General features: G+C 44.7%; 1 protein-coding gene across 4 annotated transcripts in view; it reads left to right on the forward strand.

Moving 5' to 3' along the window:
- Positions 1-27,656, forward strand: part of MARCHF6 (membrane associated ring-CH-type finger 6) — a 1,325,445-nt gene that overhangs the window by 955,077 nt on the left and 342,712 nt on the right. For all 4 annotated transcript variants that reach the window (XM_040351967.1, XM_040351966.1, XM_040351964.1 and 1 more), the window contains one exon: positions 4,035-4,135. In XM_040351967.1, the coding sequence (XP_040207901.1) occupies positions 4,035-4,135 (101 nt within the window). The remainder of the gene's footprint in view (positions 1-4,034; positions 4,136-27,656) is intronic.

Here is a 27,656-nt window from a genome sequence, read left to right on the forward strand (position 1 = left end):
GTCTGTGAATATTACAGTGGGGGAGATGGCTGTGGATATTACAGTGGGGGAGATGGCTGTGGATATTACAGTGGGAGAGATGGCTGTAGATATTATAGTGGGGGAGATGGCTGTGGACATTACAGTGGGGGAGATGGCTGTGGACATTACAGTTGGGGAGATGGCTGTGGACATTACAGTGGGGGAGATGTCTATGAATATTACAGTGGGGGGAGATGTCTGTGGATATTACAGTGGGGGGAGATGTCTGTCGATAGTACAGTGGGGGACGATATCTGTGGATATTACAGTGGGGGGAAGATGTCTGTGAATATTACAGTGGGGAGATGTCTGTGGGTATTAGTGGGGGGAGATGTCTGTGGATATTACAGTGGGGGGAGATGTCTGTGAATATTACAGTGGGGGAGATGTTTGTGAATATTACAGTGGAAGAGTTGTCTGTGGACCTGATCTCCCGGACTTTGGGGACCTGGTGCCGGCCGTAGGTCCCCTGGACTCCAAACGTGGCATACGTGTAGCCCCATTTCTCTTCTACAAGTGTGTTGTCTAGGGGACCTACGGCTGGGGAGCACAGATTTTTCAAAGCCAGGCACCCCTTCCATAGACTCCCATGTTAAAATTAGGTGCCTCGGCTTATATTCGGGTCGGCTTATACTCGAGTATATATGGTGGTGATCTGAAAAATTTATGTGTGTAAGGCCGGGTACACACGGGCAAACATGTACGATGAAACCGCTCCGTCGGACCATTTTCACCGTACATGTCTGCCCGGGGACTTCTGTACGATGGCTGTACTAACCATCGTACAGAAGTCCGCACGCGACGATGACGCGGCGACGTGGGCGGGCCTGCCTTTTAAATGCTTCCACGCATGTGTCGAAGTCATTCGACGCATGCGAGGGACGGCGGGCGCTCGGACATGGACCAGTTTCAGCATACATGTTAAAATTAGTTGTATATTCGATTTAAAAAAATTGATTAATCGAACATGAACATTTTAATCGGTAACAACCGTTATTGATATCATTTGAAAATTGACTGACAGAGCGTGGCATGTTGGAGGTTCAGCTTCTATGTGCTCCTGTGGATGATCCTACATCTGATCCTTGCCCTGGCTAACCCTGTGCCTAAAGTGGTTGGCGCACCTGCTGCCCATAACAGTTGGATGGTCACTCCGCTGTACAGCCACTATGACCGGCTCCAAAAAGGATTATGGTGAAGCTCAGGCTCCCAAAATGGTGCTGCTGCCCTGCTACAGAGGACACCTCATGGAGCAAGGGCAAGGAGCCCCATGACCTCCAAACATGGAGGAGCAAAGACAAAAGGTAAAAAGGACACTAGGGTTATGCTTTACTATGCTCAGAAGCTGCCTTTGCCTTGTGCCCAACCTAATAACACTGAGGGAAATGCTGCTGACATGCTAGAGGAGGGGGAGCAGCCTGGCGGAGCAGAGGCTATGCAGATAGAGCAAGGTGCCCAGTCACAGGATGAACAGGAGGGGGGATAATGCAGAACAAGAACAACCCACAGTCTGGGAAATCCTGAAAGCAGTTTCTGTGGATAAGCTTAAAACACATCTTGGGAGTTTATCTGAAGATGTTGCATTGATAAGACAGGAGCAACTGCCATAGAAAGTTGCAGTAGCGACCTGGAAGACAAACTACCTTCTCTTATGCGGGTCTCACAGACCACAAAGCAGTTGGCTGGTGCTAACAGTCTGTGCATGGAAGACCTGGAAAATCGTATGAGGCGGAACATTGTGTGCACTGTGGGCCTCACAGAGAAAACAGAGGGACACAACCTCAAAAAAATGTATTGAATGCTTGCTCATTGATCTTTTTTTTGGCAAAGATGCCTTTTCAGTGAAGTGGGCTCACCGCACACTTACCAGGTCCCTGCTGTCTGGTAACCAGCCCAGGCCTGTGCTGACCTGCTTGCTTAATTATCAGGACAGGGAAGCCATACTGTTTGGCGCGCGGATGCCGTAACATTCAATACAATGGTGTCAGAGTCCGGAAACGCTTGCAGGAATGCAAGAAACGTATGCCATGTTGTACCCAGCCAGGCTCCATATTCTATCTGGTGGGCAGGCTCACTTTTTTGACTCTGCATCATGTGCCTCAGATTGGATTGATCTGCAATGCCATCATGCTGCTGATTGAAACTGTTCCTATATGCTTGTTGCTCTCCTTGGCTGCTGGATACCAATGTGCATAACATTTTAAAGAATGACCCTCCTTTCTGTCTTCCTTCTTCTGGATGACTAGTTTAACTGCAGGAGGTGTGCTGGAAAGGAACAGTGCCTTCCCCCCTTACTGGATAACACAAGGCATACAAGTGTGGTAAAGTTAATTGTGGTTTTCTTTCCCGTGTGCATGGATGATGCACTGTTTTGCATATACTGTGTTTGGCAATAGATTTGCTTATTGCAATTAATATTGGCATATTTATATTTATTATCTGGATCTTAGAAAAAAAAAGATGTATTTTTCATGGTTTCTGCTGGCGTAGTTGTGCCTAACAATTTTATTATGCTGCAATCTTCTGCTTATCTGAGACTGTCTACTGCAGACTGCACTACAGGTCCTGCTCTGGCTCTACTGGTATTAGTGCTTACTGCCTAACTTGGTGTCCCACATCCCTCTGCCCTTTCCTCCATACCTCAAAGGTAGGTGCAGAGCCCTCCTGCCCAAGCCCTCCTTGGGCAGATTATTTTGGTATATTTACTTTGGATTTTGAGAAGTCTCTCCTTGGGGTGAAGGTGAGGGAGTTTGTGTCAGTGTAGGCTCTCTAATAGGTAACTGGGTTGATGAGGTAGATGATGTGGCAGTGTGGGAGGCAGTCTTCCCATCTATGGGAGCAAGCCGGCTAAATTACATCAATAGCACAGCCAGAAATTCTGAAGCCATCTCTGCACAGCAGAAAATGTTTCATGGTCAGTAGTCAATTCCTGGATTCATTCAATTGTTGCCAATTTGAGATTGTGAGGACTAACTCCAGAATTTGTGTGACTTTAAATAGTTTATTTGGACCAAGCTGGTCCATGCAAAATATGTGCTTTACTAACAGAAGCACCTGCTTTTTTTGTGCTGCATAAACTGTGTGTATCATCAGGTACGTACAGTATAACAATGCTGTGTTTCGGCTAGCGGTATGAAGACTTCCCATCCCGCTTCTGGAATAAAATTTAGTTGGACTGAGCACTGTTCAGCTGTTCACCGGAAGTCTTGTATTTTGATTAAATGTATGGCTTGGTCTGTTTTAGCTGAGGTAGAGACACAGATAAATGAGGTCATGATCTCCACCTCAGCCAATCAAAGTAAGCTTTGTATTCATTGATGTAATACAATACTTCCTGTAAATGCCTGAGCAGCTCTCGGGATGACTTGATTTTGTTTCGGGAGTGTGACAGGAAGTCCCAGTATCACTGTTGTAACACAGTGCTGTATATAGTTTTAGTTCTCTCAGCAGGCACATGTTAGTGGTCTATTTATAAAAAAAAAGTGAGTTAACATTTACCATTAGAGAAAACAGCCTAACCATGTAGGTTAAAAACTATTTGACCAGCAGGAGAAATAAGGGAGACTTCTGCATTGTGTAGTCTATGGAGAATATGTAACCCAATATTACAAATGTTATGTGTAGTATATGTTACACTTGCAGAAAAGTTGAGACATTTTCAAACAAAATTATTTCATACATAGAGCTCTTGGTGAATCAAATAGTTTGTATAAGACTGTTATAGAAAATATGAAGCACCTGCTGAGTGAAAAAAAAAAAAAAGACTATTTATGTAATATGTACAATTTTGCCTGCCAAAAAATGAAAAAACAAAATATAATATTGTAAATCATTTAAATTATATGCACATGCACAAACACATACAATTTTACTTGTTTACCTTTATTTGCTTCATCTTAATGTTATGAGGAATGAGTCTGAATAGTATGATTCACTGTTTTAATATGGGCATTTTTTTTTTTCTAATCCTCTTATAATTCACTGATTTTAAGTATTTTGCATTTCCCTTTCAGATTGTCTTTGGGTCAATTGTCCTCCTTATGCTTTGGCTTCCTATTCGTATTATAAAGCAATTGCTGCCTACGTTTTTACCTTATAATGTGATGCTGTACAGGTGAGTATATTTAGTATATGTCTTGGTAAATGTTTTAATGCTCTTAAAAGCAGAACAAAACCCATTGATTTAAAGTTGTTGTAAACCTGAGACAAGAAATATAAACAAAACATGTCCCTCTATAGTATTACATGCCTCAATCCAGAGCACTAAGACCCCTTTCACACTGAAGCGTTTTTACAGTGTTTTACCGTTAAAAATAGCGCTATTAAAACGCTCATAAAACGCTCTCCATGCATCTCAATGGACCCTTTTTACACTGAGTCCTACAAGCAGCATCTTTGGAGCAGCTTTTGGGCACTGAAAAAAAAAGCTCCAAAAACACCCCTCTCCATTGAAATGAATTGAAAGCGCTGTAAAAACGCCTTGCCCTTTCACACTGAGGTACTGCAAAAACGCCCTAAAACGTTAGGGTCTTAGCGGTCCTTTACCAGCGTTTTCTGGGCGCTGGCAGTGTGAAAGGGCTCTGAAAGAACTCAGGCTTTTACCGTGGGATTGCAGATGAGGCTTATTTCAGGCACTTTACAGGCTTTTTTTTTTACGCCAAAGCGCCTGAAAAACGCTTGAAAAAATGCCCCAGTGTGAAAGGGGCTTTAGTGCCATTTCTGTCTGCTGCCTTGTTTCTCTACTATCTGCATGAGTCACTTCTGTTAAGTTTTCCTGACACCAAGGCCCCGTACACACCAGAGGATATCCGCTGGAAACGGTCCGCCGGACCGTTTCCAGCGGATAAATCCTCTGGCGGATTTGGATCTGATGGCTGTACTCACCATCAGATCGAAATCGGCGCGGAATCCATCCGCGGTGACGTGTCGCGCCGTCACCGCGATGATATATATATATATTCGCCAGCACACCAGGGATCATCTTAAAAAAACGTCCAAAGATTTAATGCATATCTATTGATCCAAAAGAGCAACGTTTCGAGGCCACGCAGGACCTCTTCGTCAGGCAAAAGATGATGACGCGGCGACGTGCGCGACGCTGGAAGGTAAAGACTTCCACGCATGTGTCGAATCATTACGACGCATGTGAGGGAGGGGAGCGGACGGATTGATCCGGTGAGTCTGTACAGACCACCGGATCAATCCGCTGGACAGGATTCAAGCGGATAGATTTCTTAGCATGCTAAGAAATTTTTATCCGCTTGAAATCCGTCGGCTGGATTTTTATCCGCCGATAAATGTCCGCTAGGCCGTACACACAACCGGATCTATCCGCTGGAACTGATCTGCGGATAAATCCCAGCGGATAGATCCGGTCATGTGTACAAGGCCCAAGAGGTGAAAACTTGACAGGAGAGGGGAGCTCCAGCACACTGCATGTGATTGGCAGCCTCAGCTTTGTTCCTGTGTGATGAGGGTTGTTTTTTTTTCTCCAGTCAGCTATCACTGAACTGTGCAGAGTGTAACTTCATTTATTCATGTACAACCTTTATCCCCCCAAAAAAACATGTTGCTGTATTATAATTATGATTATAATGTGTGAGCTGGAGTTTGGCTTCAATTTGTTATTGTATTCAAATTTGCTAATACAAATCCAATTCCTAATCAAGTTGGGATGCTGGGTAAAACCTACATACAAATAGAATGCAACAACTTGCAAATCTCATAAACCCATATTGTATTCACAATAGAAAACATATCAGATGTTTAAACTGAGAAACTGTACCATTTTAGGAATAAAATAAGGTCATTTTGAAATTGATGGCAGCAACACATCTCAAAAAATCTGGGACAGGGCCATGTGTACCATAGTGTAGCATCCCCCATCAGTAAATATCTGGGAATGAACCAGTTATTAGTTGCTTGCTCTATTAAAACAAACAAAAAACAGCTGTTTGTTTTATTGGCTCCCTAGCTGCCTGTTATACTTGCTACCTGCTATACTTGCTGCCCGCTATATCAGCTGCCTACTCTACCTATAATCTGCCATATCAGACATTTGCTATACGAGCTGCTTGTCAGTTATATCAGCTGCCTGCTATATTGGTTGTTTGCCAGCTTACCTCCGGCTGCATCCCTGCTATCAAGTGATCCATCTATAGTTTGCTCATAGCAATATCACTTGATGATCACTAATTAGGGGTTTACTTCCAGCCTCACCCCTCTCTGGTATTCAGGTGGTGTCTAGGTTTTTTTTTATTTTTTTTTACCCTCTCCCCCCGTATTTAAAAACCTTCATGTGTGGTGGGATGATGGGATCAGGGACAAAGAGAGTGTGAGGATGACACAGAGGAATAAGGAGGACAAGGGGACTGTGGCCCATTCTGGGGACCAGTCTACAACTACTGAATATACTTCTCAGAACAGTACAGATCAGAAAACACAGAATACTGGGAAGGATAAACCTCAATACATTGCTACCCATCTTCAGAAATGTGCACATGCACCAGATATGGAAAAGGAGGAAAGTTTGTCTCTAGCATCCATCTCAATGCAGGGAGAAGCCTTTGTAGGTTCAAATATGTCTCATGGCATGGAAGGAGGAGTAACAACTCAATTTGAACATCTGGATGATGCAGTGAGAATGTCATGTGTAATAACTCTAAAATCCTCAAATATATTGAATACCCAGATACAGAACATGTAATTATGCTGACAGATCTAATGAAAGCCATTACTTCATGCAACAGCTCTGTGAATATTCTATCTCATAATTTAGAAGGCATGAGGAAAGATCTAACTTCATTCAGACAAGATATGGAAACTTTTAAAGAGAGAATGTCAGCAATTGAGGAGAGAATAAGCACAGTTGAAGATTCCTTACATACAGTTGTGTAAGCACAGTTGAAGCTTCCTTACAGTTGTGAACTCCAATAAAAGTCTTATGCAACAATTATCTTTCGATTGGAAGACATGGAGAATTGTCTGTGTCAGAATAATATTAGAATAGTAGGCCTTCCTGAATGGGTAGAGGGAAATACACCAATTGAATTCATAGAGAAGTGGCTCATATCCACGATGGGTTTAGAACATTTGTCTTTTTTTTTTTTGTGAAAGGGCACGTAGAGGGTTATTTACTAAAGGCAAATCCACTTTGCACTACAAGTGCAAACTACAAGTGCAAAATGCACTTGGAAGTAGAGTCGCTGTAGATCTGAGGGGGACATGCAAATAAAAAAACAGCATTTTAGCTTGCACATGATTGGATGATAAAATCAGCAGAGCCTCTCCTCATTTCAGATCTACCCCTCAGGTTTACAGCGACTGCACTTCCAAGTGCACTATCAGTGAAACTTGCACTTGTAGTTTGCACTTGTAGTGCAGAGGGAATTTGCCTTTCTGAAAATAAAACATAGAATCTCTACTAGAGCATCATGTACGGGGGGGGATGCACCAAGGACACTGATTTTGAAAATATTTAACTATAAAGATAGGGATATTATTTTCCAAAAGGAGGACTGATACTACCCCAGAGATATTGGAGGTATTTTACCAGGCACTATATAAGAGTAGGGTATATTACCCGAAGGAGTCCCTGAATAGATTTTTCCCAGAGCGTCTTTCAGGACAGCACCTCGAGAGCTAGTGGCTCCTCCCTCTCCAACAGGAAACACCTTCATTCCAAACTTTAAAGGGAGGCTCCTCCCAGCACACTTCAGTTTTTGTGTTTCCTCCGACCCGGAGGGAACATCTTCAAGGGAGTTCTTAGAGGCCAGGGAAGCCCTGGATTACTCCCGTTTTTTTCATACCTTTTACAGGCTAAGAGCCTGGGAGACTCCGCTCCCCGAGCTACCCGTTCGGCGACGGTAGTAGCCGGGCTTTCCCCTTCCATGCATCCGGGTCCGGGTGCTACAGGCAGGCGAGGTGTGCTCAGTGGAGCCACAAACAGCAGGGGATGGCGTCCGGCGGCCGCGCGCGCGATTCGCTCCATTCTGTTTACAGCGCGGGCCCTGGCCGATGCGTCATTTCCGGCGCGCCGGCCAGGAAGGGGCGGAGCGGGAGCTGGTGCCGATTTCCGCTTCCGGTCCGGCGCAACGGCGCTATAGGTCTCCGGAAGCCGGTCAGTGAAGCCACGAGTGAAGCGCTGGTATTCTGCGATGGAGACAGCAGAGAATCCAGCGGTGGGGACAGGCACAGGCACCAGCAAGACCTCAGCGGGAAGCAGCACAGTGAGTGTTTTTCTTTCCTTATGAGTTCTGCCTGTTTTTTTTCCTTTTTCTGTCAGGTGGATGGTCAGTCTCAAAATCCTTTTTTCTCCCCCCCAGTGGTTTGGGGGCCTGTCTGGGCACTGGTTGGTCTTTATTTTTTCCTAGTGCACCTATTATGGGGGTCCATAAGTGTGAACAGGGTTCCTCACTAAGGTCTCCCTGCCTTCTCTTCCCTGTTGTTTTTTTCCTTGCAGTCTAAGTCTGACTCTAAAAAGAGATGCCCATCATGTAAAACTAAGATGAGTGACAGCTGGAAGAAGGCACTTTGTAAACCATGCATTGATTCTTTGATACAGGAGGAGTCAGCCGCTATGCGGGATGAACTGATTTCCTCAGCAAAGAAAGAACTACTGTCCACATTTCAGTCCTTACGTGAGTCATTAGTTCCACCTACCACCCCTCTAGCCTCCACTTCCCAATCCTCTCAGGATTCAGTGTCAGTACCGGAACTGATTTTGGGAACAGTTGACGCAGGTCCCGGGGAAGGGGGCTCTCAGGTACCAGACAGCGAGGACTCAGAGGAGTCAGAAGGGGAGTCTGTGGGGCACCCCTCACAATTTAAACTATCCCTGGAGGAAGTGGACGGCTTAATCAGGGCTATTCATTTAACTCTAGGCCTGAGTGAGGAAAAAAGGGATCTAACCTTGCATGACCGCATGTATGCGGGTCTGGGTGAGTCAAAGGGGCGGGTCATTCCGGTCCATTCAGTGATTTCTGAGACCATAGTTAGAGAATGGCAGGACCCAGAGAAAAAAACCTTTTTCCCTAAAGCACATAAGAGGCGCTTTCCCTTTGAGGAAGATCAAACAGCAGTTTGGAATAAAGTTCCAAAACTCGATGCGGCTTTTTCGCAAGTATCTAGGTCCACGGACCTAGCCTTTGAGGACATGGGCGTTCTAAGGGACCCCATGGATAAGCGCATGGATCTCCTCCTCAAAAGATCTTGGCAGTCAATCATGAATGGTTTAAAGCCCGCCATGGCCACAACCTGTGTTGCCCGGAATCTAGAATTCTGGACAAATCAGCTTGAAGAATCATATTTCGGCTGATTCGTCGAAGGAGGAGATTCTGGAATCGTTTTCTACTCTGACCGCGGCAGTAGCCTACATTGCAGATGCCTCAGTGGAGGCCATTAAAATGTCAGCAAGGTCAGCGGCCCTCACTAATTCGGCCAGGAGGGCGCTTTGGCTAAAAACCTGGCCAGGGGATGCTGCATCAAAGAACAAACTTTGCGGTATCCCTTTCTCAGGAGATCTCTTATTTGGTCCAGACTTAGATAGTATCCTGGACAGGACCGCAGATAGAAAGAAATCTTTCCCGGTCAAAAGGAAAAGGCAGCCCCCTAGACGTTTTTTTTCGTCAGCAAAGGGCACAAGATAAGGGTAACAAACCCCAAGGGGACAGGAGAGGTTGGGCACAGAAAGCCAAAGAAAAGAAGGGAATCCTTTTCAATCCTCCTACACAGCCCCAAAAAACGCAATGACTCGGCGTCCCGGGTTGGCGGAAGATTACAAAGGTTTCTTCCGCGATGGTCAGAGATAACCACCAATCAGTACATTCTGACCACCCTGTCCCGGGGTTATGAGATAGAGTTTTCAGAAACTCCACCCCAAAGATTTCTGGTGACAAATTTCCCGAAGGATCCAGCAAAATCCCTGGCCATGAAATCCTCTTTAAAGGAGTTGAGGCAGCAGGGGGTAATAATAGAGGTACCTCAGGCAGAACAAGGCCTGGGTTTCTACTCCCATATTTTCCTGGTAAGGAAACCGACAGGAAAATTCAGGATGATCTTAAACCTGAAACCCTTAAACAGGTCAGTCAGGTACAGGAGGTTCAAAATGGACTCTATTTTCTCGGTCCGGAATCTATTGACGCCAGGTTGCTTCATGGCGTTGATAGATTTAAGGGACGCTTACCTGCACATCCCGATCTCTCCGCAATCCCAAAGATACCTCAGGTTTGCGGTAAGGAGAGGGGGGATAGTTCAGCATCTGCAGTACAGGGCTCTGCCTTTCGGGCTCTCATCCTCACCCCGGGTGTTTACCAAGGTGATGGCGGAAGCCTTGGCCCCGCTGCAGCTACAGGGAGTAGCAATGGTCCCATATCTAGACGACCTGCTATTCTTTGCCCCGTCAAGGGAAAAATTACTGGTAGACGTGGCCACGGCTCAGACTCACCTGGAGTCCCTGGGATGGATCCTGAACCTTCAGAAATCCTCATTGGTACCTGCTCAGGATATTCTGTTTCTAGGATTTCAGGTGAACTCTCTGAGCCAAAGTATATTTCTGCCCCAAGAAAAAAAGATCAAGGTCCACGAGACAATCTCTCGACTTCAGTCCTATCAACCCATATCCATAAGGCAAATAATGGCGGCGTTAGGACTATTAACCTCAACCATGCCTGCAATCCAGTGGGCAAGACTGCATTTTCGGTGCCTACAAAGTTTTCTGTTAAAATCATGGGATCACAACCTCAATTCCCTGGACAATCTAGTAAAGATTCCATCTCGGGTAAAAAGATCCCTATATTGGTGGAAGGACCAAAGGGTGCTCTCGAGAGGTCTGAGTTGGTCCTTTCCGGTGGGGGAAAGGATAACGACAGATGCCAGTGCCTGGGGATGGGGAGCCCATTTGGGAAAGAACTTTGTTCAGGGCCGATGGTCAAAGGAGGAATCAGCTCGATCCTCGAACTGGAGGGAATTGAGAGCAGTCTCATTAGCTCTAGAGAGGTTTGCGCCGGATCTTCTAGACCAACATGTCCAGGTGTTGACGGACAACGCTACGGCCGTAGCGTATTTGAACAGGCAGGGGGGCACCAGAAGCAAGTCCCTGCTAATGTTGGCCGAAAGCACTCTATTATGGGCAGAAAAAAATCTGCGATCCCTCTCGGCAATACACCTGAAGGGATCCCTGAATGGGGTGGCAGATTTTCTGAGCAGGCGTCAGGTTCAGGAGTCGGAGTGGTCTCTAAACCCCGAAGTCTTCGCAGAAATAGTCAGCAAGTGGGGTCAACCAGAGGTGGACTTATTTGCTTCGAGAGAAAACTCCCAGGTACCTCTGTTTTTTTCTCTAAACAGACTGGAGGGCTCCTTAGGGGTGGATGCCCTGGCGCATCCCTGGGGATTTCGCCTCTCCTTTGCTTTCCCCCCGTTCCAACTGATTCCACTGGTCCTGAGAAAGATTCAGAAGGAGGGAGTCCCAGTAATCCTGATTGCTCCGTTTTGGCCCAAGAGACCATGGTTCTCGACACTCCTAAGCATGGCTACAAGACCATGTTGGCACCTACCTTGCAGGTCAGATCTTCTGAGTCAGGGTCCAGTGTGTCATCCGGACGTATCCAGGCTCTCCCTTTCAGCGTGGTTTCTGAAAGAAAGATCCTAGAGGATAAGGGGTTTTCGGATCGGTTAGTGTCTACCCTATTAAATAGCAGGAAGAAGGTCACAAGAGCCATCTACGCTAAGGTTTGGAGAGTATTTACGTCCTGGTGTCACACTGCTAACATGGAACCTAGCAGTTTGAGGGCCATTCTAGAATTTTTGCAGAATGGAGCAGATATGGGGTTAGCGGTCAGCACTCTGAAGGTGCAAGTATCCGCCTTAGCAGTCTTCCTAGAAAGATCAATAGCCTCCGAACCGTTGGTTTCTAGGTTCTTTAGAGCCCTTTCGAGGGCTAGGCCGCCACAGGTCAGGGGTTTCCCGAAGTGGGATTTGTCAATTGTTTTGAAAGCTTTAGCGGGAAAGCCTTTTGAACCTTTGGGTGATGCCTCTCTTAGAGATGCTACCTTAAAGGTTCTTTTTTTGGTCGCTATCACCTCAGCCCGTAGGGTGAGCGAACTACAGGCCCTGTCAATAAGGGAACCGTATTTTTCTTTATTTTCGGATAGGGTTGTGCTTAGAACAGACCCAAAATTCTTACCAAAGGTAGCCTCAGCAGCCAATCGAGCTCAAGAGATTGTGCTACCTATGTTTTGTTCAAACCCCTCGGGGGAAAAAGAATCGTTTTTTCACATGTTAGATGTGAGAAGGGCTCTGTTATGCTACCTTAAAATAACAGAGTCCTTCAGACAATCAGATTCACTATTTGTTTTGTTTGGGGGCAAAAGAAGAGGCCATCCAGCCTCAAAGGGCACGATAGCCAGATGGTTAAAGCTAGCCGTCAGGGAGGCCTATTTGCATGCAAAGATTGTCCCACCAGATGGGATCTGTGCCCACTCTACAAGAGCGCTTGCGACCTCATGGGCAGAGAGAGCTGGTGCCACCCCGGAACAAATCTGCAGGGCGGCGACGTGGTCAAGCTTTAACACGTTTATACGGCATTATAGATTGGACCTGATTTCTGCCAAGGACCAAGCATTTGGCAGAAAGGTCCTACAAGCTGTTGTCCCGCCCTAAGGTGGTAAGTCTCTGGTATCCTCTCGAGGTGCTGTCCTGAAAGACGCTCTGGGAAAAAGCAAGTTAGGCTTACCGGTAACTTGTTTTCCAGAAGTCTTTCAGGACAGCAGCATACTTGTTAAATGTGCCATGCTGTGACTAACCTATGTGTTTATATGTTCCAGCCGGGGCCGGAGGTTTCTCGGTAACAACTGAAGTGTGCTGGGAGGAGCCTCCCTTTAAAGTTTGGAATGAAGGTGTTTCCTGTTGGAGAGGGAGGAGCCACTATCTCTCGAGGTGCTGTCCTGAAAGACTTCTGGAAAACAAGTTACCGGTAATCCTAACTTGCTTTTTTGATACTATTGATTTACCAAGCATTTCAAATGATGGCTTTGGAGGGCTCATTAACATTGGATGAGCTAAGAAATGCAGCATCTAATTTATCTAATAACACAGTACCAGAACCAGATGGTCTTCCAAGGGAAGTATATAAAAAAAATATGGGGATGTGTTGTTTCCCGAATTGCTTAATGTCTTTAATCATGCCATGGAGGTGGGTTCATATCCCCCTCTGACTGAAGCAGTAATTGTCTTATTGAAACCTGGTAAGGACCCAAGTAATCCTGACTTGTACTGTCCAATATCTTTGTTAATGTCAGACATCAAGTTGCTGGCAAAGGTACTGGCGATTAGATTATCAAGATGCATTTCAAAATGTATTCATTGTGATCAATCAGGTTTTATTCCTGAGATCTACAGTGCATAATATACCATGAATAATATTTTTTTAAATGTGCAACTCCAAACAGACAACATGGGAAACAGCTATACTGTCACTTGATGTGACTAAAGCATTTGACCGTATAATGTGGGACTTTTTGTGGAATTGCTTAAAACAATATGGGTTTGGCCAACTTTTATGACTCCCCAAGTGCAATGGTAAAGGCGAATGGATGTGTATTGGCCCCTTTTTCATTGACCAGAGGGACAAGGCAGGGATGTTCCCTATCTTTTTGCTCTGGCCATTGGTTGAGGTTATTTGCTCTTGTTGTGGGATTTTGTAGACCTACAGGGGAAGATAAGATGGCACTCTATGCAGATGACACTCTAGTGTTTTTGGGGGATACAGGCCCATCCCTGTCTGCAGTTATGTCCTTAATAGACGTGTATGAATCCTTTTCAGGATTCAATATTGGGACAAGTCCATAATGCTGCTTTTGGACCCTGCGCTTTTGGAGCATCCACACCAGGCTCATCAGATGGACCTGGTTACATCATTTGAATATGTGGGAGTGGTAATTACACCAATTTTTTTCAGAATATACAGATAAGAATATGCTCCCTCCTATTTTCAAATTTAGACAGTGGAGTAAAACATGGATTAAATTCCTGTTGTCCATGGTAGGAAGAGCGAATTTGTTGAAGATGGTGTGGATGCCCCAAATGCTATATGTATTGCATAATTGCCCCATATGGTTGACATTGCAATTATTTAGGACTATTGACGCGTTTTTTAGGGATTTTGTGTGAAAGGGTGGAAAATCTAGAATTAGATTTGAAACATTACAACAGGCTATAGATAAGGGGGGAATTGTAATACCTAATGCAGGATTATACTTTATTGCATCACAGTTACAACATTGGCACGGCTGGGAAGTAGTGGACATGCAGGACCCCACACAGAAGATAATAATATCCCAATTCGAAAAATTCCCTTAAGTTCAATTAATAGTAGCTCACCACTTTTATAATAAAAGACAATTGTCTACTTTTTACTTGATTCATAGGTTATGGGAAGCAGTGCGACATATTACTCAGCATAAGGGTTATACTAAACATATGCCTATATGGGATAACTACTACCTTTATGAATTTAATAGACTTCCGAAATTTTTAGATTGGGAAAAAAGCAGACAATATTTTTGTATTGGTTACATTAAGGGGATGTTTTACTTCCTTTTAATATATTAAATGACCGCTATCCGTTAACGAACAATAACTTCTACCAATATCTCCAATTACATTATAAATACTCTAAAATACTATCAAAGGCAATTTTGGTTACCTGCACAAAACAAAGATTAGTAGGAGATCTTTATTCTAATTTACAAATAATTGAGAAGAGAATACTGGAAAACCCAAAAAATATGTGTGCCCGGTGGCAAGGAGACATAGATGATCTAGACAGAGAGGAGTAGCAGACACAGAGCGATTAGTAAGGTGAATGAGTCTGGCAGCAGCATTCATGATGGATTAAAGGGGGGATAGAGTATATAGGGGTAAGCCAATGAGGATTGAGTTGATGTAATCAAGGTGAGAGATGATTAGGGAGGGATTTAAGAGCTTTGTGGTGTCATTGGTTAAAAATGGGCATATTTTGGAGATGTTGCGGAGGTTGAGGTGGCAAGATTTGGACAGTGATTGAATGTGGGGCTTAAAAGGAGAGTTCAGAGTCCAGGACTTCTCCTAGAACCTTGGCATGTGGAGATGGGCTGATAGTTGTGCCATCGATTTTGACCGAGAGATCAGGGGGAGAGGCGCACGTGGAGGAGGAAAAATGATAAGTTTGGTTTTGGATAAATTACGTTTGAGGAAGTGGTGTGACATCCAGACTGATATATCCAATAGTAAATTAGTGATACGTGAGGAGAATGATGGAGTAAGTTGAGGGGTAGAGAAATAAATTTGCGTGTCATCGGTATAGAGATGGTATTGGAAGCCGTGGGAGGCTATCAGCTGATGCAGGGAGAAAGTGTAGATTGAAAATAGGAGGGGTCCAAGAACAGAACCTTGGGGGACTCCAACAGAGAAAGTAAGAGGAGAGGAGGAAGAAGAATTGTAAGTAATGCTAAAAGTGTGGTTGTATAAGTAGGTAGAGAACCAGTGAAGAGTCATGGAGACCAAAAGTGTGGCGTTTTTTGAGGAGGCAGCCATATCAAAGGCAGCTGAGAGGTCCATGAGTAATGCCGCATACACACCATCACTTTATGTGATGAAAAAAAACGAAATTTTCTGTGAAGTAAAAAACGACGTTTTTGAAACTTCAATTTTCATAAACGAAGTTGCCTACACACCATCGTTTTTCACAATGCTCTAGCAAAGCGAGGTTACGTTCACCACGTTTTTCCATTGAAGCTCGCTTCATAACTAGCTTCTGGGCATGTGCGGGTGTAAAAACGTTGTTTTAAACGTTGTATTTTGCTACACACGGTCAATTTCTGTGAAGTAAAAAACAATGTTTTGAAAAACGACACATAAAATTGAAGCATGCTTCAATTTTTTGTTGTCGTTTTTCACAAGACATAAAATGACGTTTCCCCCACACACGGTCATTTAAAGTGACATTTTTAAAAACGTTGTTTTTTTTCATCACATAAAGTGACAGTGTACTGAATAGTGTCCCTTAGTTTTGGCTGTTAGTAGATTGTTTTGTTTTAGGAGAGCAGTTTCTGTGGAGTGTTGAGGACAAAATCCAGACTAAATGGGATCAAGAAGGCTATTATCGGCAAAGGTGGACGCTCAGTCGGTTGTAGACTAGATGTTCAAGGAGTTTGGATTAAAAGGGGAGCAAGGAGATGGGTCGTAGGTTGTTAAAAGGAAAAAATTGCGCTACCCCTTAACCAAGTGAAAACTTAAATCAAAAGAATCGCTAAATTAAGAATGTCAAAGAACAAGGTTAATAATATATACGGATGTGTAACTGATGACTTATGATATCATATCAATAATGTGTCAACATTAAATAAAAAAAAATAAAAAAAACATCAGTTTTTGCCATTTAAAGCAATTACGTGCCAATCAATAAACATTTGCCAATATTAATGCGTTCAAAACCAAAAATCAAAACCAGTGTAAATAAAATTATATGTTGAAAAATTAGCAGAGATCTAGTCCATAATTGCTAAATCAATAAATGCTGTACATCCAACATCTGATGGAAAAACGTGTCCAAACAAAGGTGATAAATCCTCCACCAATCAGTAACAATGGCTCCTTACCATCTTGCCCTGATCCTTTATGACAGGGGATCGTTAAGCATGTGTAATTAAGGGTCTCACTCCCACTATGCAGCTCAGGCAGACTCCATTTTCGAAACAGTGGATCTCATCCAGTGATAGTTGCAAATCACCAGCATCAATGCCTAACATGCAAACGATAATGACAGCTCCACATAGTGCATTAAAAGTATAACAATTTATTAGAAAAAAGTTGTATTGCACTTACAATATTGCAGAAAAAAATAATGCCTTTAATCTGGCGTGCCAGCCGGTACACAAATTCCAGACCCCCGTCCTGCTGGGGGATCGTTTAAAGCTTGAGGTGACGACAGCGTGTCGCTCCGCCCTACGTCCGTTTCGTAATATCTTACTTCCAGGGGCATGGGCGGCACGCTGCGTCACCTCCATTTATACCAACATTCTGGTTCGCAACCACCTCCCGGACATGCACAGTATTGAGCAGAGCGGGTTCCAACATGGCGCCCAACACCGCAGACGGCGCATGAAATCTATAATAAAAACAATAGGTGGTATATCGACAGACGTTTGGAACAAAACATCTGCATCTGTCATCTTTTATAAAGTTCTAGTGTGTACAACCATAGTATTCACTCAAGGGTGAAGCGACACCACATGGACAATACCAGTATTAACAAATTTATCAATGTGACAAACTTAGTTATCTAGTTGTAAAGTTAGGTCTAAACTCATGATGCATAACTAAATTTAAAAAGAACAATTCTAATCATTACCCCATTATCTACGTATATTCACTCTAAGGCAATATTCATATGCTGGGGGACATTAATGAAAAATATATTATTAATCTATGCATATAGATAAATAAATTAAAATAAGTTAAAAAGCCTATTTAAAAATAGGGTTCATAATATTCCCTAACATAAATATATACAAAAATTATGTGGGGAAAAATTAACCTGACCCAGTACAGTACCAAATGACCGACTGTAAAAATGTATATAAATCGCCCAAACACAAACCGAACAACTCGGTGTCATGTGTGAGAATTCAGTAACTACCTGCGGAGCCAATGTTTTTGACCTGAATAGATAGAATCAAAACACCGGCCCTAGCATATAAGAAAATTAAAGAATTAAAAATTTCAAATTAACAGTGTCCTAAACGTGAAGTAATACTGGAAGATCAACCCAATATACATTAAACACAATCAAACGTGTTTGGATAAAAAGGGGAGCAAGCAGATAGGTTGTTAAGATTGGATGGGTCCAGAGAGGGCTTTTGAAGTATGGCGCTGACGAGTGCATGTTTTAAACAGTTGGGGAAGATGCCAGAAGAGAGGGAGAGATTAAAGATGAGTGTAGAATAGAGCCAGAGGGTGAACGTAGCATTTGCGAGGGAACAGGATCCAGAGGGCAGGTGGTAAGATGGACATTAGCAAGTAATTTAGCAACCTTGTCTATAGTGGTGGGTTTCAAAGAGGGGAGTAATGATTGTACCTGTGGACATGAGGTATAAGGCGTGGAGGGTATTTCAACAGTAGAGAACTCCTTGCGAACTGTATCATTCTTCTGTGTGAAGTGGTTGGCATTAAGTGAGTTAGTGGGTGGACACAGTGGAGGACGAAGTAGAGCGTTTAAGGTAGAAAAGAGTTGAAGGAGATGGGAAGATAAGTTTTTAATTAAAAAGAGGAAATGGGTCTGCTTGGCAGTGAGGAGGCTGGAATTGAATTTTTGGGGTGGCAGATTTATACTGGCTGAAATCTTTCTGGGACTTTGTCTTGCTCCACAGGCGCTCGAGAGCATGGCTGTGTTTTTTCAGACTTCTAGTATCATCTGTTTGCCAGGGTTGAAGGGGGCAGAGCCTGATTCTGTCCATTATTCCACGCAGTGTGTGCTCCAACATGTGAATAAGAGGGACAGTCTCACTGATGCATGCACTGTCACTGTTCACCATCCTCGTGGCCTTCTCAAATGGTGACAGGACAGTGCATGCAACCTGATCATGGCCCCCATGGCCCTATTTCCTCTTTAGGTGCAAACTGCAGAGGACAAAGGCAGTACACACCAAGTAGCTTTAGGTGCAATCTGCAGAGGACACAGGCAGTACACACCAAGTAGCTTTAGGACAGTGCATGCAACCTGATCATGGCCCCCATGGCCCTATTTCCTCTTTAGGTGCAAACTGCAGAGGACAAAGGCAGTACACAATGCGTAGCTTTAGGTGCAATCTGCAGAGGACACAGGCAGTACACACCAAGTAGCTTTAGGTGCAAACTGCAGAGGACAAAGGAAGTACACACTACGTAGCTTTAGGTACAATCTGCAGAGGACACGGGCAGTACACACCAAGTAGCTTTAGGTACAAACTGTAGAGGACACGGGCAGTACACACCATGTAGCTTTAGGTGCAATCTGCAGAGGACACGGGCAGTACACACCAAGTAGCTTTAGGTGCGAACTGCAGAGAACAAAGGCAGTACACACTATGTAGCGTTAGGTGCAATCTGCAGAGGACATGGGCAGTACACACCAATTAGCTTTAGGTGCGAACTGCAGAGGACACGGGCAGTACACACCAAGTAGCTTTAGGTGCAAACTGCAGAGGACAAAGGCAGTACACACTAGGCAGCTTTAGGTGCAATCTGCAGAGGACACGGGCAGCACACACCAAGTAGCTTTAGGTACAAACTGCAGAGGACATGGGCAGTACACACCAAGTAGCTTTAGGTGCAAACTGCAGAGGACACAGGCAGTACACACTACGTATCTTTAGGCGCAAACTGCAGAGAACACAGGCAGCACACACCAATTAGCTTTAGGTGCAAACTGCAGAGGACACAGGCAGTACACACCAAGTAGCTTTAGGTGCAAACTGCAGAGGTCAAAGGCAGTACACACTAGGTAGCTTTAGGTGCAATCTGCAGAGGACACAGGCAGTACACACCAAGTAGCTTTAGGTGCAGACTGCTGAGGACAAAGGCAGTACACACTTTGTAGCTTTAGGTGCAATCTGCAGAGGACACGGGCAGTACACACTATGTAGCTTTAGGTGCAATCTCCAGAGGACACGGGCAGTACACACTATGTAGCTTTAGGTGCAAACTGCAGAGGACACAGGCAGTACACCACGTGAGATTACTGCAGCTAGCACAATCGCCTGCCTGCCAGTAAATTAGGAAGAGATGATCTAGCTAAACTATACAGTGTATAAATATATATACACCACCTGGGATGCATATATATCCTCTACTCACTGTAACTTTAACTGACTAGCCTGCTCCTGTCTACCTAGAAAACATTACACTATCTCTCTCTCTGTCTTCTCTCTCTTAATTTCAATAGTTTTTTATTGTTTTATAAGGTATAAACATACATAGAAAACATGTCGTGGGTATACATATGTTAGTACACATGGATGTCCAAAGGCCAACAAAGGTAGACATCCATATTATACAATACAATACAAAATAAGAGTACAGCTTTGGGAATGCAATTCTACGATTCAGCAAATAACACATAGATGTGCCTTGGGACCCATCTTCCAGAAGCCACCCCTTGGGTACTTGCTGTGACCTGTGGAATCGGGCCTATACTATCCCAGCTGCGCATGCTCTCAAAATTGCTGCATAGTGTATGCAGCAATACTCTCCACGAGCATTTGTATGCTACTCATATAAGAAATTTAACTATAATGTTGAACATGGAGCAACATGCTCCGTGGTCACTGATGTAAACAAAGGTAGCCAAAAATAACGAAAAAATAAAATAAGGAAGAGGAAAAGGAAAAGGAAGGAACCAGCACTTCGCCTTGGATTAGATTTACAACTTATTTATCAGTTTTTAATACTGTAACCGTTCTTAATATAGGAGTTTGTTAGTGTCGTACCAATCCACCCAGGACTGCCATTGAATAAGAAATGTTGTAATTCTGCCCTCTGAGTAGGCTAGCATGCGTTCATACATGAAATGCAAAGACACGGTTTTAACCGCATCTTCTACCTTGGGGCTCACATTGGATCTCCAAAGCCTCAGAATGACCAACTTGGCTGCTAGTAGGAGATGTATGATGCATTTCCTAAAAGGAGGAGGAAAATTCTCTATGCCCAGGTGTAATATGGCTAAGGAAGGTGAGAGGTGTATATTGAGTCCCGTAACCTGGCGCATAATTGCAAATATACTACTCCAGAATCTAGCTAATTTCCCACATGCCCATAAAATGTGAAACCGTGATCCCACTTGTGAACATTGTCTCCAGCAAAGTGGGGATTCTCCATGACCAAACTTAGCGAGTCTAGATGGGGTTAGGTACCACCTTTGAGTAACCTTGTGATAAAGTTCCCATAAGTTGGCACTCTTGGTGGCTGAGTGTGTGTATTGTAGTGCTTTGAGCCATTGTTCGTCCGCATAGGGTCCACCCAGATCTCTTTCCCATGCCATTAAGGCGTTGCTCTTAGCAAAGATGTCTTTGTTGTTAAGTAGGTTGTAAATTAGTGTTATACCCTTACACTTGCTTCTCTGAGAGGTGAAAAATGTTTTTGTTTTCCAGAATATCTTATAGGGCCTATATTGTTTACTTTTGAGAAATGACTGCACTCTAAGGAAACTGAATTGTTCGGAGCTAGGAAGATTGTATTGAGTTTGTAATTGCTGAAAGGATTTCAGTTTCCCCTCTTCTTGAATATCAGAAATCCACTGTACGCCTCCCAATGTCCATTTCTGCAGGTTTAAGTTGGGTATTATTAAAGCTAAGGCGGAGATAGGTATGTCCAAGCCCACCGTAGGAGTTGAAAGTAGCTCCGCCGAGGCGAAGTTCCTCCATGCCTCTAAAGTAGCTACCATAGGGGGTGCTAAAGTCATTTGCGTGCTTTTGAGGAATGGGCTTGCTAGCAAAAGTGCTCTCAAGTCCCTTCCCGGCGCCTGATTTTGCTCAAGGGGTCCCCATATTGGGGTTGCCTGGGTTGGGAACCAACTTTTAGCTTGTGTTAGAACAGCCGCTAGATGGTAGTCAGCAAAGGAGGGAACTCCCATGCCCCCAGCCATCCTATTCTTGCGCAATTTATGAAATGCACTACGTGCTCTTTTTCCCACCCATATATATCTTGATAAGTTGCTTTGTAATTCCCCGAAAAACTTTTTATTCACCGGTATTGGTACTGTCCTAAACACGTACAGCACCTGTGGCAGTATCTGCATCTTGAAGGCGGCTAATCTACCGGACCATGACAAAATGTGTTTGCTCAGCGCCTTTGTTCCTTCCCTGACCTTATCCACTAATGGTAAGTAATTGGCGGTGAATAATTGCTCTGGATAGGCAGTAAGATGGATCCCTAGGTAGTCAAGTGTGTGGTCATTCCATACATAAGGATAAGCACTTTGCATAATCATTTTCTCATCGGCATTGACACCCAGGTTTAGGATAAAAGATTTGGTATCATTCACCTTGTAGTATGATATTTTACCATAATCTCGAAGCAAACAAGAAACCCTTTCCAGGGAAGTCACCGGATTAGTAAGCATCAGTATAACGTCATCAGCGAAAAGGCTGATGACGTGTTTTTTGCCTGCTATTGTAAACCCGTGCACTCCAGGTGCTTGTCTAATGGAAGCCGCAAGCGGTTCCATTAGTAGATTGAAGATGAGGGGTGATAGTGGGCACCCCTGCCTTGTGCCATTCGTGATTCTAAAGGGCTTGGATAGCATTCCGGACGTATAAACTTTGGCCGATGGGACCGTATACAGGGCCATGATCGCTGACAGGAAGTGCTTTTCAAAGCCGTATTTTTCCAAAGCGCATTTCAGGTACAGCCAATGCACCCTCTCGAACGCCTTCTCTGCATCCAAAGCTAGGAGCAGAGAAGGCGTTCGCGTCGCTCGAGCTATGTGGGTGATATTGATTAAACGCCTTGTAGCGTCCGATGCTTGTCTGCCTTTCGTAAACCCAGATTGGTCCGGGTCTATTAAAGTGGGTATAACATCTACCAATCTCAGTGCTATCATTTTGGCGTAAATCTTGAGGTCAGTATTCAGTAAAGAGATTGGGCGGAAATTTTGAGGAACATCCGGTGACTTCCCAGGTTTGGGCAGTGTTACAATCAGAGCCTCAAGCATTTCGGGTGGAAAAAACGTCGAGGTCGCAGCTAAATCAAACACCTTCAATAGATATGGCCCTAAGATTGTTTGAAAGGTCTTGTAATAGTCTCCTATGAGTCCATCAGGGCCCGGGGACTTGTTGGAAGGGAGAGTTTTTATAGCCTGAACCAGTTCGTTCAGTGTGAAGGGGGAGTTTAAGTCACTTGATTGTCCTGGGGTCAGAGTGGGTAAATGGATTTTGGAAAGAAAGTTCTGTATATCGGTTAATGACGGTTGATAGGTTGCTGAGTCCTGGTCTAAATTGTATAGGGAACTATAATAGTCGCTGAATGCGTCTGCTATGTTTTGAGGATCATACACCGGTTTCTTGGTCCTAGGATGTGTTAAACGAGCAATCTTGGTTTTGAAGCGCTGACCACGTAGATAACGGGCCAGCGCTTTGCCTGCTTTGTTGTTAGTCGAGTAGAAGGACATTTTTGCCCACCTGTCTTTGGTTTCATAGTCATGTAGTAGAAGGAGCTTGAGGTCATGTCTTAGGGCTGCAAGTCTGGCACTAGTGGATGCGTTGGGATTAGATTTATTTAGAGTGTCAAGGGCATCTATGTCTTTGAGGAGAGTGGTAAGTTTTAGTTGCTTCTGTTTCTTGGCCCTAGATCCCAGCTGGATAAACACCCCTCTGATGAAGGCTTTGTGAGCGTTCCAGAGTGTGAATGGGTTATCCGTGGATTGAGAATTGAGCTGGAAATACTCTTCTAGCTGTTCTCTGACCGTTTCTTTGGTGGTTGTGTCCTGAATAATGGAAGAGCTAGCTCTCCACACAAAGGCAGCAGTATCAGGATATTTGTCACCTAGAGTCAGGAGGATAGAGGCATGATCTGACCACGTGATCGTGTTAATCTTGGTATGTACAACTCTGGTGAGCAGCCATTTATCCAATAGAAACAGATCAATCCTCGAGTATGAGCAATGCCTGTGTGAGAAAAAGGAGTAATCTCTCTCGGTAGCATGCGTGCAACGCCAAGCATCATACAGATCATGAGACCGCAGGAAATTAGTCAAGGTCGGGCCTCTCCCCTGGAGCTCCGTAGTGGAGTCCAGCATTGGGTCCGGAACTACATTTAGATCGCCACATAATATCAGGGATCCTTGAAGGGATTTCCTGATCTTACGCATGAGGTCATTTAAAAAATTAATCTGTCTCTTGTTTGGGACATATACATTCACTAGCGTGTATCTAATACCATTGATGTCACATATCAATACTATATAGCGACCAGAGGGATCAGAGTATTCCTTAATTAAGGAGAAGGAAACCGTGTCCCTGACAGCTATCATTACTCCCCTTTTTTTAGCCTCCATATTGGAGAAGAAGTAATGTTGAAAGGATCGGTATGTGCATTTAGGTGGTGCGTGACTATGAAAGTGGGTCTCCTGAACACAGAGAACGTCACACCGCGAGGAGTCCGCTTCCCGCCAGAGCGACGCTCTCTTAACAGGGTGATTTAAACCATTTGCATTAATCGATAAAATTTTAACCGGCATTATAAGCAAAGTAATAAAATGTTATCAACAGGGGTCTTGTGTACTCACGACCCCTTGTCATCATAGATAATTCAAAAAGATAGACTGATCGACAGACAGCGTTGCTCCAGATCAGGTAAAAGTGACACAAGTCCCTTGCAGCTGGGTGGTTAGAGATGGTGCAAACTGTAGAGTCTGAAAGGTGCGGTTCCTGAAAACAAGATTGATTATGAAAAGAATACAAACGTAAATTAAACCAAAAAATAAAATAAAATATGAACTGTAAAAGGAGGGCCAAAACGACCCGAGTGCAGAAAATACTGCTCAAATACAGGGGAGCTTAACCGTGGTAGAGCTCCAAGGCGGGACCCCATAGGGCCAAAAGAATATATGCACAGGGCAATGATATTGGGCCGAGAATTCAGTCATTTCAGTGGTTCTTAGAGACTTGTTGCCAATCAGGGGACACCCTGCCGGGTGTGTTAGAACTGGTGGAAGTAGAGTTGTCATCGTGGAGAATCTTCCATTTCTGAAGTAGTTTGAAGCCTTTGGCTGGGGAGGTAATCACATGCGTAGTTCCATCCTTGGTCACCATCAGCTTCGTTGGAAATCCCCACTTATATACAATGTTGTGATTCCTCAGGGCTTTGGTGATAGTATTCAAATTCCTTCGAAGCTGCAGAGTGAACTGCGATAAGTTGGCATAAAACTGTAGGGGAGCATAGTCAGTACCCCCATGTTCCCCCTTGCGGGTAATAGACATCAGCCTTTCTTTAGACTGGTAAAAGTGCATTCTGAAGAGAACATCCCTGGGAACATTCTCTGGAATGAAGGAGGGTTTAGGCAACCGATGGATTCTGTCGATAGCTCAATAGCAGGGATGTCAGGCATTAGGGCCGTCAGCATGGTCATGGCGTATGTGCGCAGACTAGAGGGGGCCACAGTTTCTGGGATGCCACGTATTTTCACGTTATTTCTACGTGACCTATCCTCTAAATCTGCTAATTTAGCTTTTATCCACAGTTGTTCTTCCTCCGCTGTATCATGAGCATCCACTAAGTCATTTATGGTGGTTGCGTATTCCCCCATTTTGGTTTCAATGTGACTAACTCTTTCACCCACTGCTGATAGCTCAGTGCTAAACTTCCTCATGCAAGACATCATGTCCCCATGAATAGTGCTCCTTAGAGAGATGAGCATGTCTTTAAGGGTAGTGTCCAGGACTGGCTGATGTTGTGTGGGGAATGAGATTATGGAGTCAGGGAGCTCCCTTGTGTCTTCCTGTGAGTCTGCGTTTGATCTTACCTCACACTGCTGGGTATCAGAGTCGTCCGCTCTGAAGCGGGACTTTGCAGGGCTTCTACTGAGCGGGGAAGGAACTTGTGGTGTCCCTCCAGCCTCAGAGGAGTCTCGGTGGTCTGGCACAGCAATGGCCTGAAAGCGACCACTGCGGGATCCAGGCATGGAGGACGCGCCGGCGCCATCTTGCCCACGAGGCAGCGGCGATGAGGAGAAAAAGTCCATCAGCTTTTTCGGCCGGTGCTCTGCCTGTCTCTTCCTCGTCATTGCGTCCCGTTGGTGGGCAAGTGTTCCGCTGCAGTTAGGGTATGTGTGGGGCTAGAAATAGAGCCTCAGTGCGCTGTGAGCCGCTGTACAGATCCGCCGTAAGCCGGAGCTCAGGAGTCACACCGCCATCTCGGTGGAGTCCAAGCCACGCCCCCTGTCTTCTCTCTCTTAACCACTGCAATACACTACACAAGGCCGGCCTGCAGGCGGCCTTTTATAGTGTGGGGTGTGTACTAAACCCCCTGAGCCATAATTGGCAAAAGCCACCCTGGCTTTGGCCAATTAGGACACTCCGTTCTTTGCGCGCTGTGATTGGCCAAGCATGCGGGTTATAGTGCATGATTGGCCAATCATCAGCCAGCAATGCACTGCGATGCCGCAGTGAATTATGGGCCGTGACACGCCACTCTGCCTCTCCTTGTTGTCCTTCCAGACATACTAATGGACTGCAGAGGACACGGGCAGTACACACACCTCGTAGCTTTAGGTGCAAACTGCAGAGGACACAGGCAGTACACCACGTGAGAATACTGCAGCTAGCACAATCACCTGCCTGCCAGTAAATTAGGAAGAGCTGATCTAGCTAAACTATACAGTGTATAAATATATATATATATACAACACCTGGGATGCATATATATCCTCTACACACAATGAGCCAGATTCAGAAAGAGATATGACGGCGTATCTCCTGATATGCCGTCGTATCTCTGAGTTCCGACGGTTGTATCTATGCGACTGATTCAGAGAATCAGTTACGCATAGACATCCCTAAGATCCGCCAGGTGTAAGTGTTTTACACCGTCGGATCTTAGGCTGCAATTCGAGGCTGGCCGCTAGGTGGCGCTTCCGTATTTTTACGCGTGGAATATGCAAATGGTGAGTTACGCCGATTCAGAAACGAACGACCGCCCCGGCGTTTTTTTTTATGTCGTTTGCGTTCGGCTTTTTCCGGCGTATAGTTACCCCTGTTATGAGGGGTAGCTAATGTTAAGTATGGCCGTCGTTCCCGCGCCAAGTTTTGAAATGTTTATGTTGTTTGCGTAAGTCGTTTGCGAATACGGCTGGACGTAATTTACGTTCACGACGAAAGCATGACGAGTCATTTGGAGCATGCGCACTGGGATTCAGTCGCGGCCGGCGCATGCGCAGTTCGTTTGGCGCGGGGACGCGCATCATTTAAATGATACACGCCCCCTACCCGCCGAATTTGAATTCCACTGGGTGGATTTACGTTACGCTGCCGCAACTTTACAGGCAAGTGCTTTGTGAATACTGCACTTGCCTGAAAAACTTGCGGCGGCGTAACGTAAATGAGTTATGTTACGCCAGCAGAAAGATCCGTTGATCTTTCTGAATCTGGCCCTGTAACTTTAACTGACTAGCCTGCCTGCTCTATCTACCTAGAAAAAATGAAACTATCTCTCTCTCCTCTCTCTCCTCTTTCTTAACCACTGCAACACACTACACAAGGCCGACCTGCATGCGGCCTTTTATAGTGTGGGGCGTGTACTAAACCCCCTGAGCCATAATTGGCCAAAGCCACCCACAATTATGACTCTCCGTTCTTTGCGCGCTGTGATTGGCCAAGCATGCAGGTTATAGTGCATGCTTGGCCATTCATCAGCCAGCAATGCACTGCGATGCCGCAGTGAATTATGGGCCGTGACACGCCACTCGAATTTGGCGCGAACGGTCTGTAACGTTTGTAATTCGATGAACGGTCGAACATGGGTTTGACTCGAACACAAAGCTCATCCCCATTTGCAACCCCTTTAATCAGTCCGACCTAGGGAAGTGGCCATACACTTTTTGGATATAGTTAGGGTGTACCTGAATGTAT

Source organism: Rana temporaria, chromosome 5 (assembly GCF_905171775.1).
Source record: "Rana temporaria chromosome 5, aRanTem1.1, whole genome shotgun sequence".
In the NCBI taxonomy this organism is placed as follows: Eukaryota; Metazoa; Chordata; class Amphibia; order Anura; family Ranidae; genus Rana; species Rana temporaria.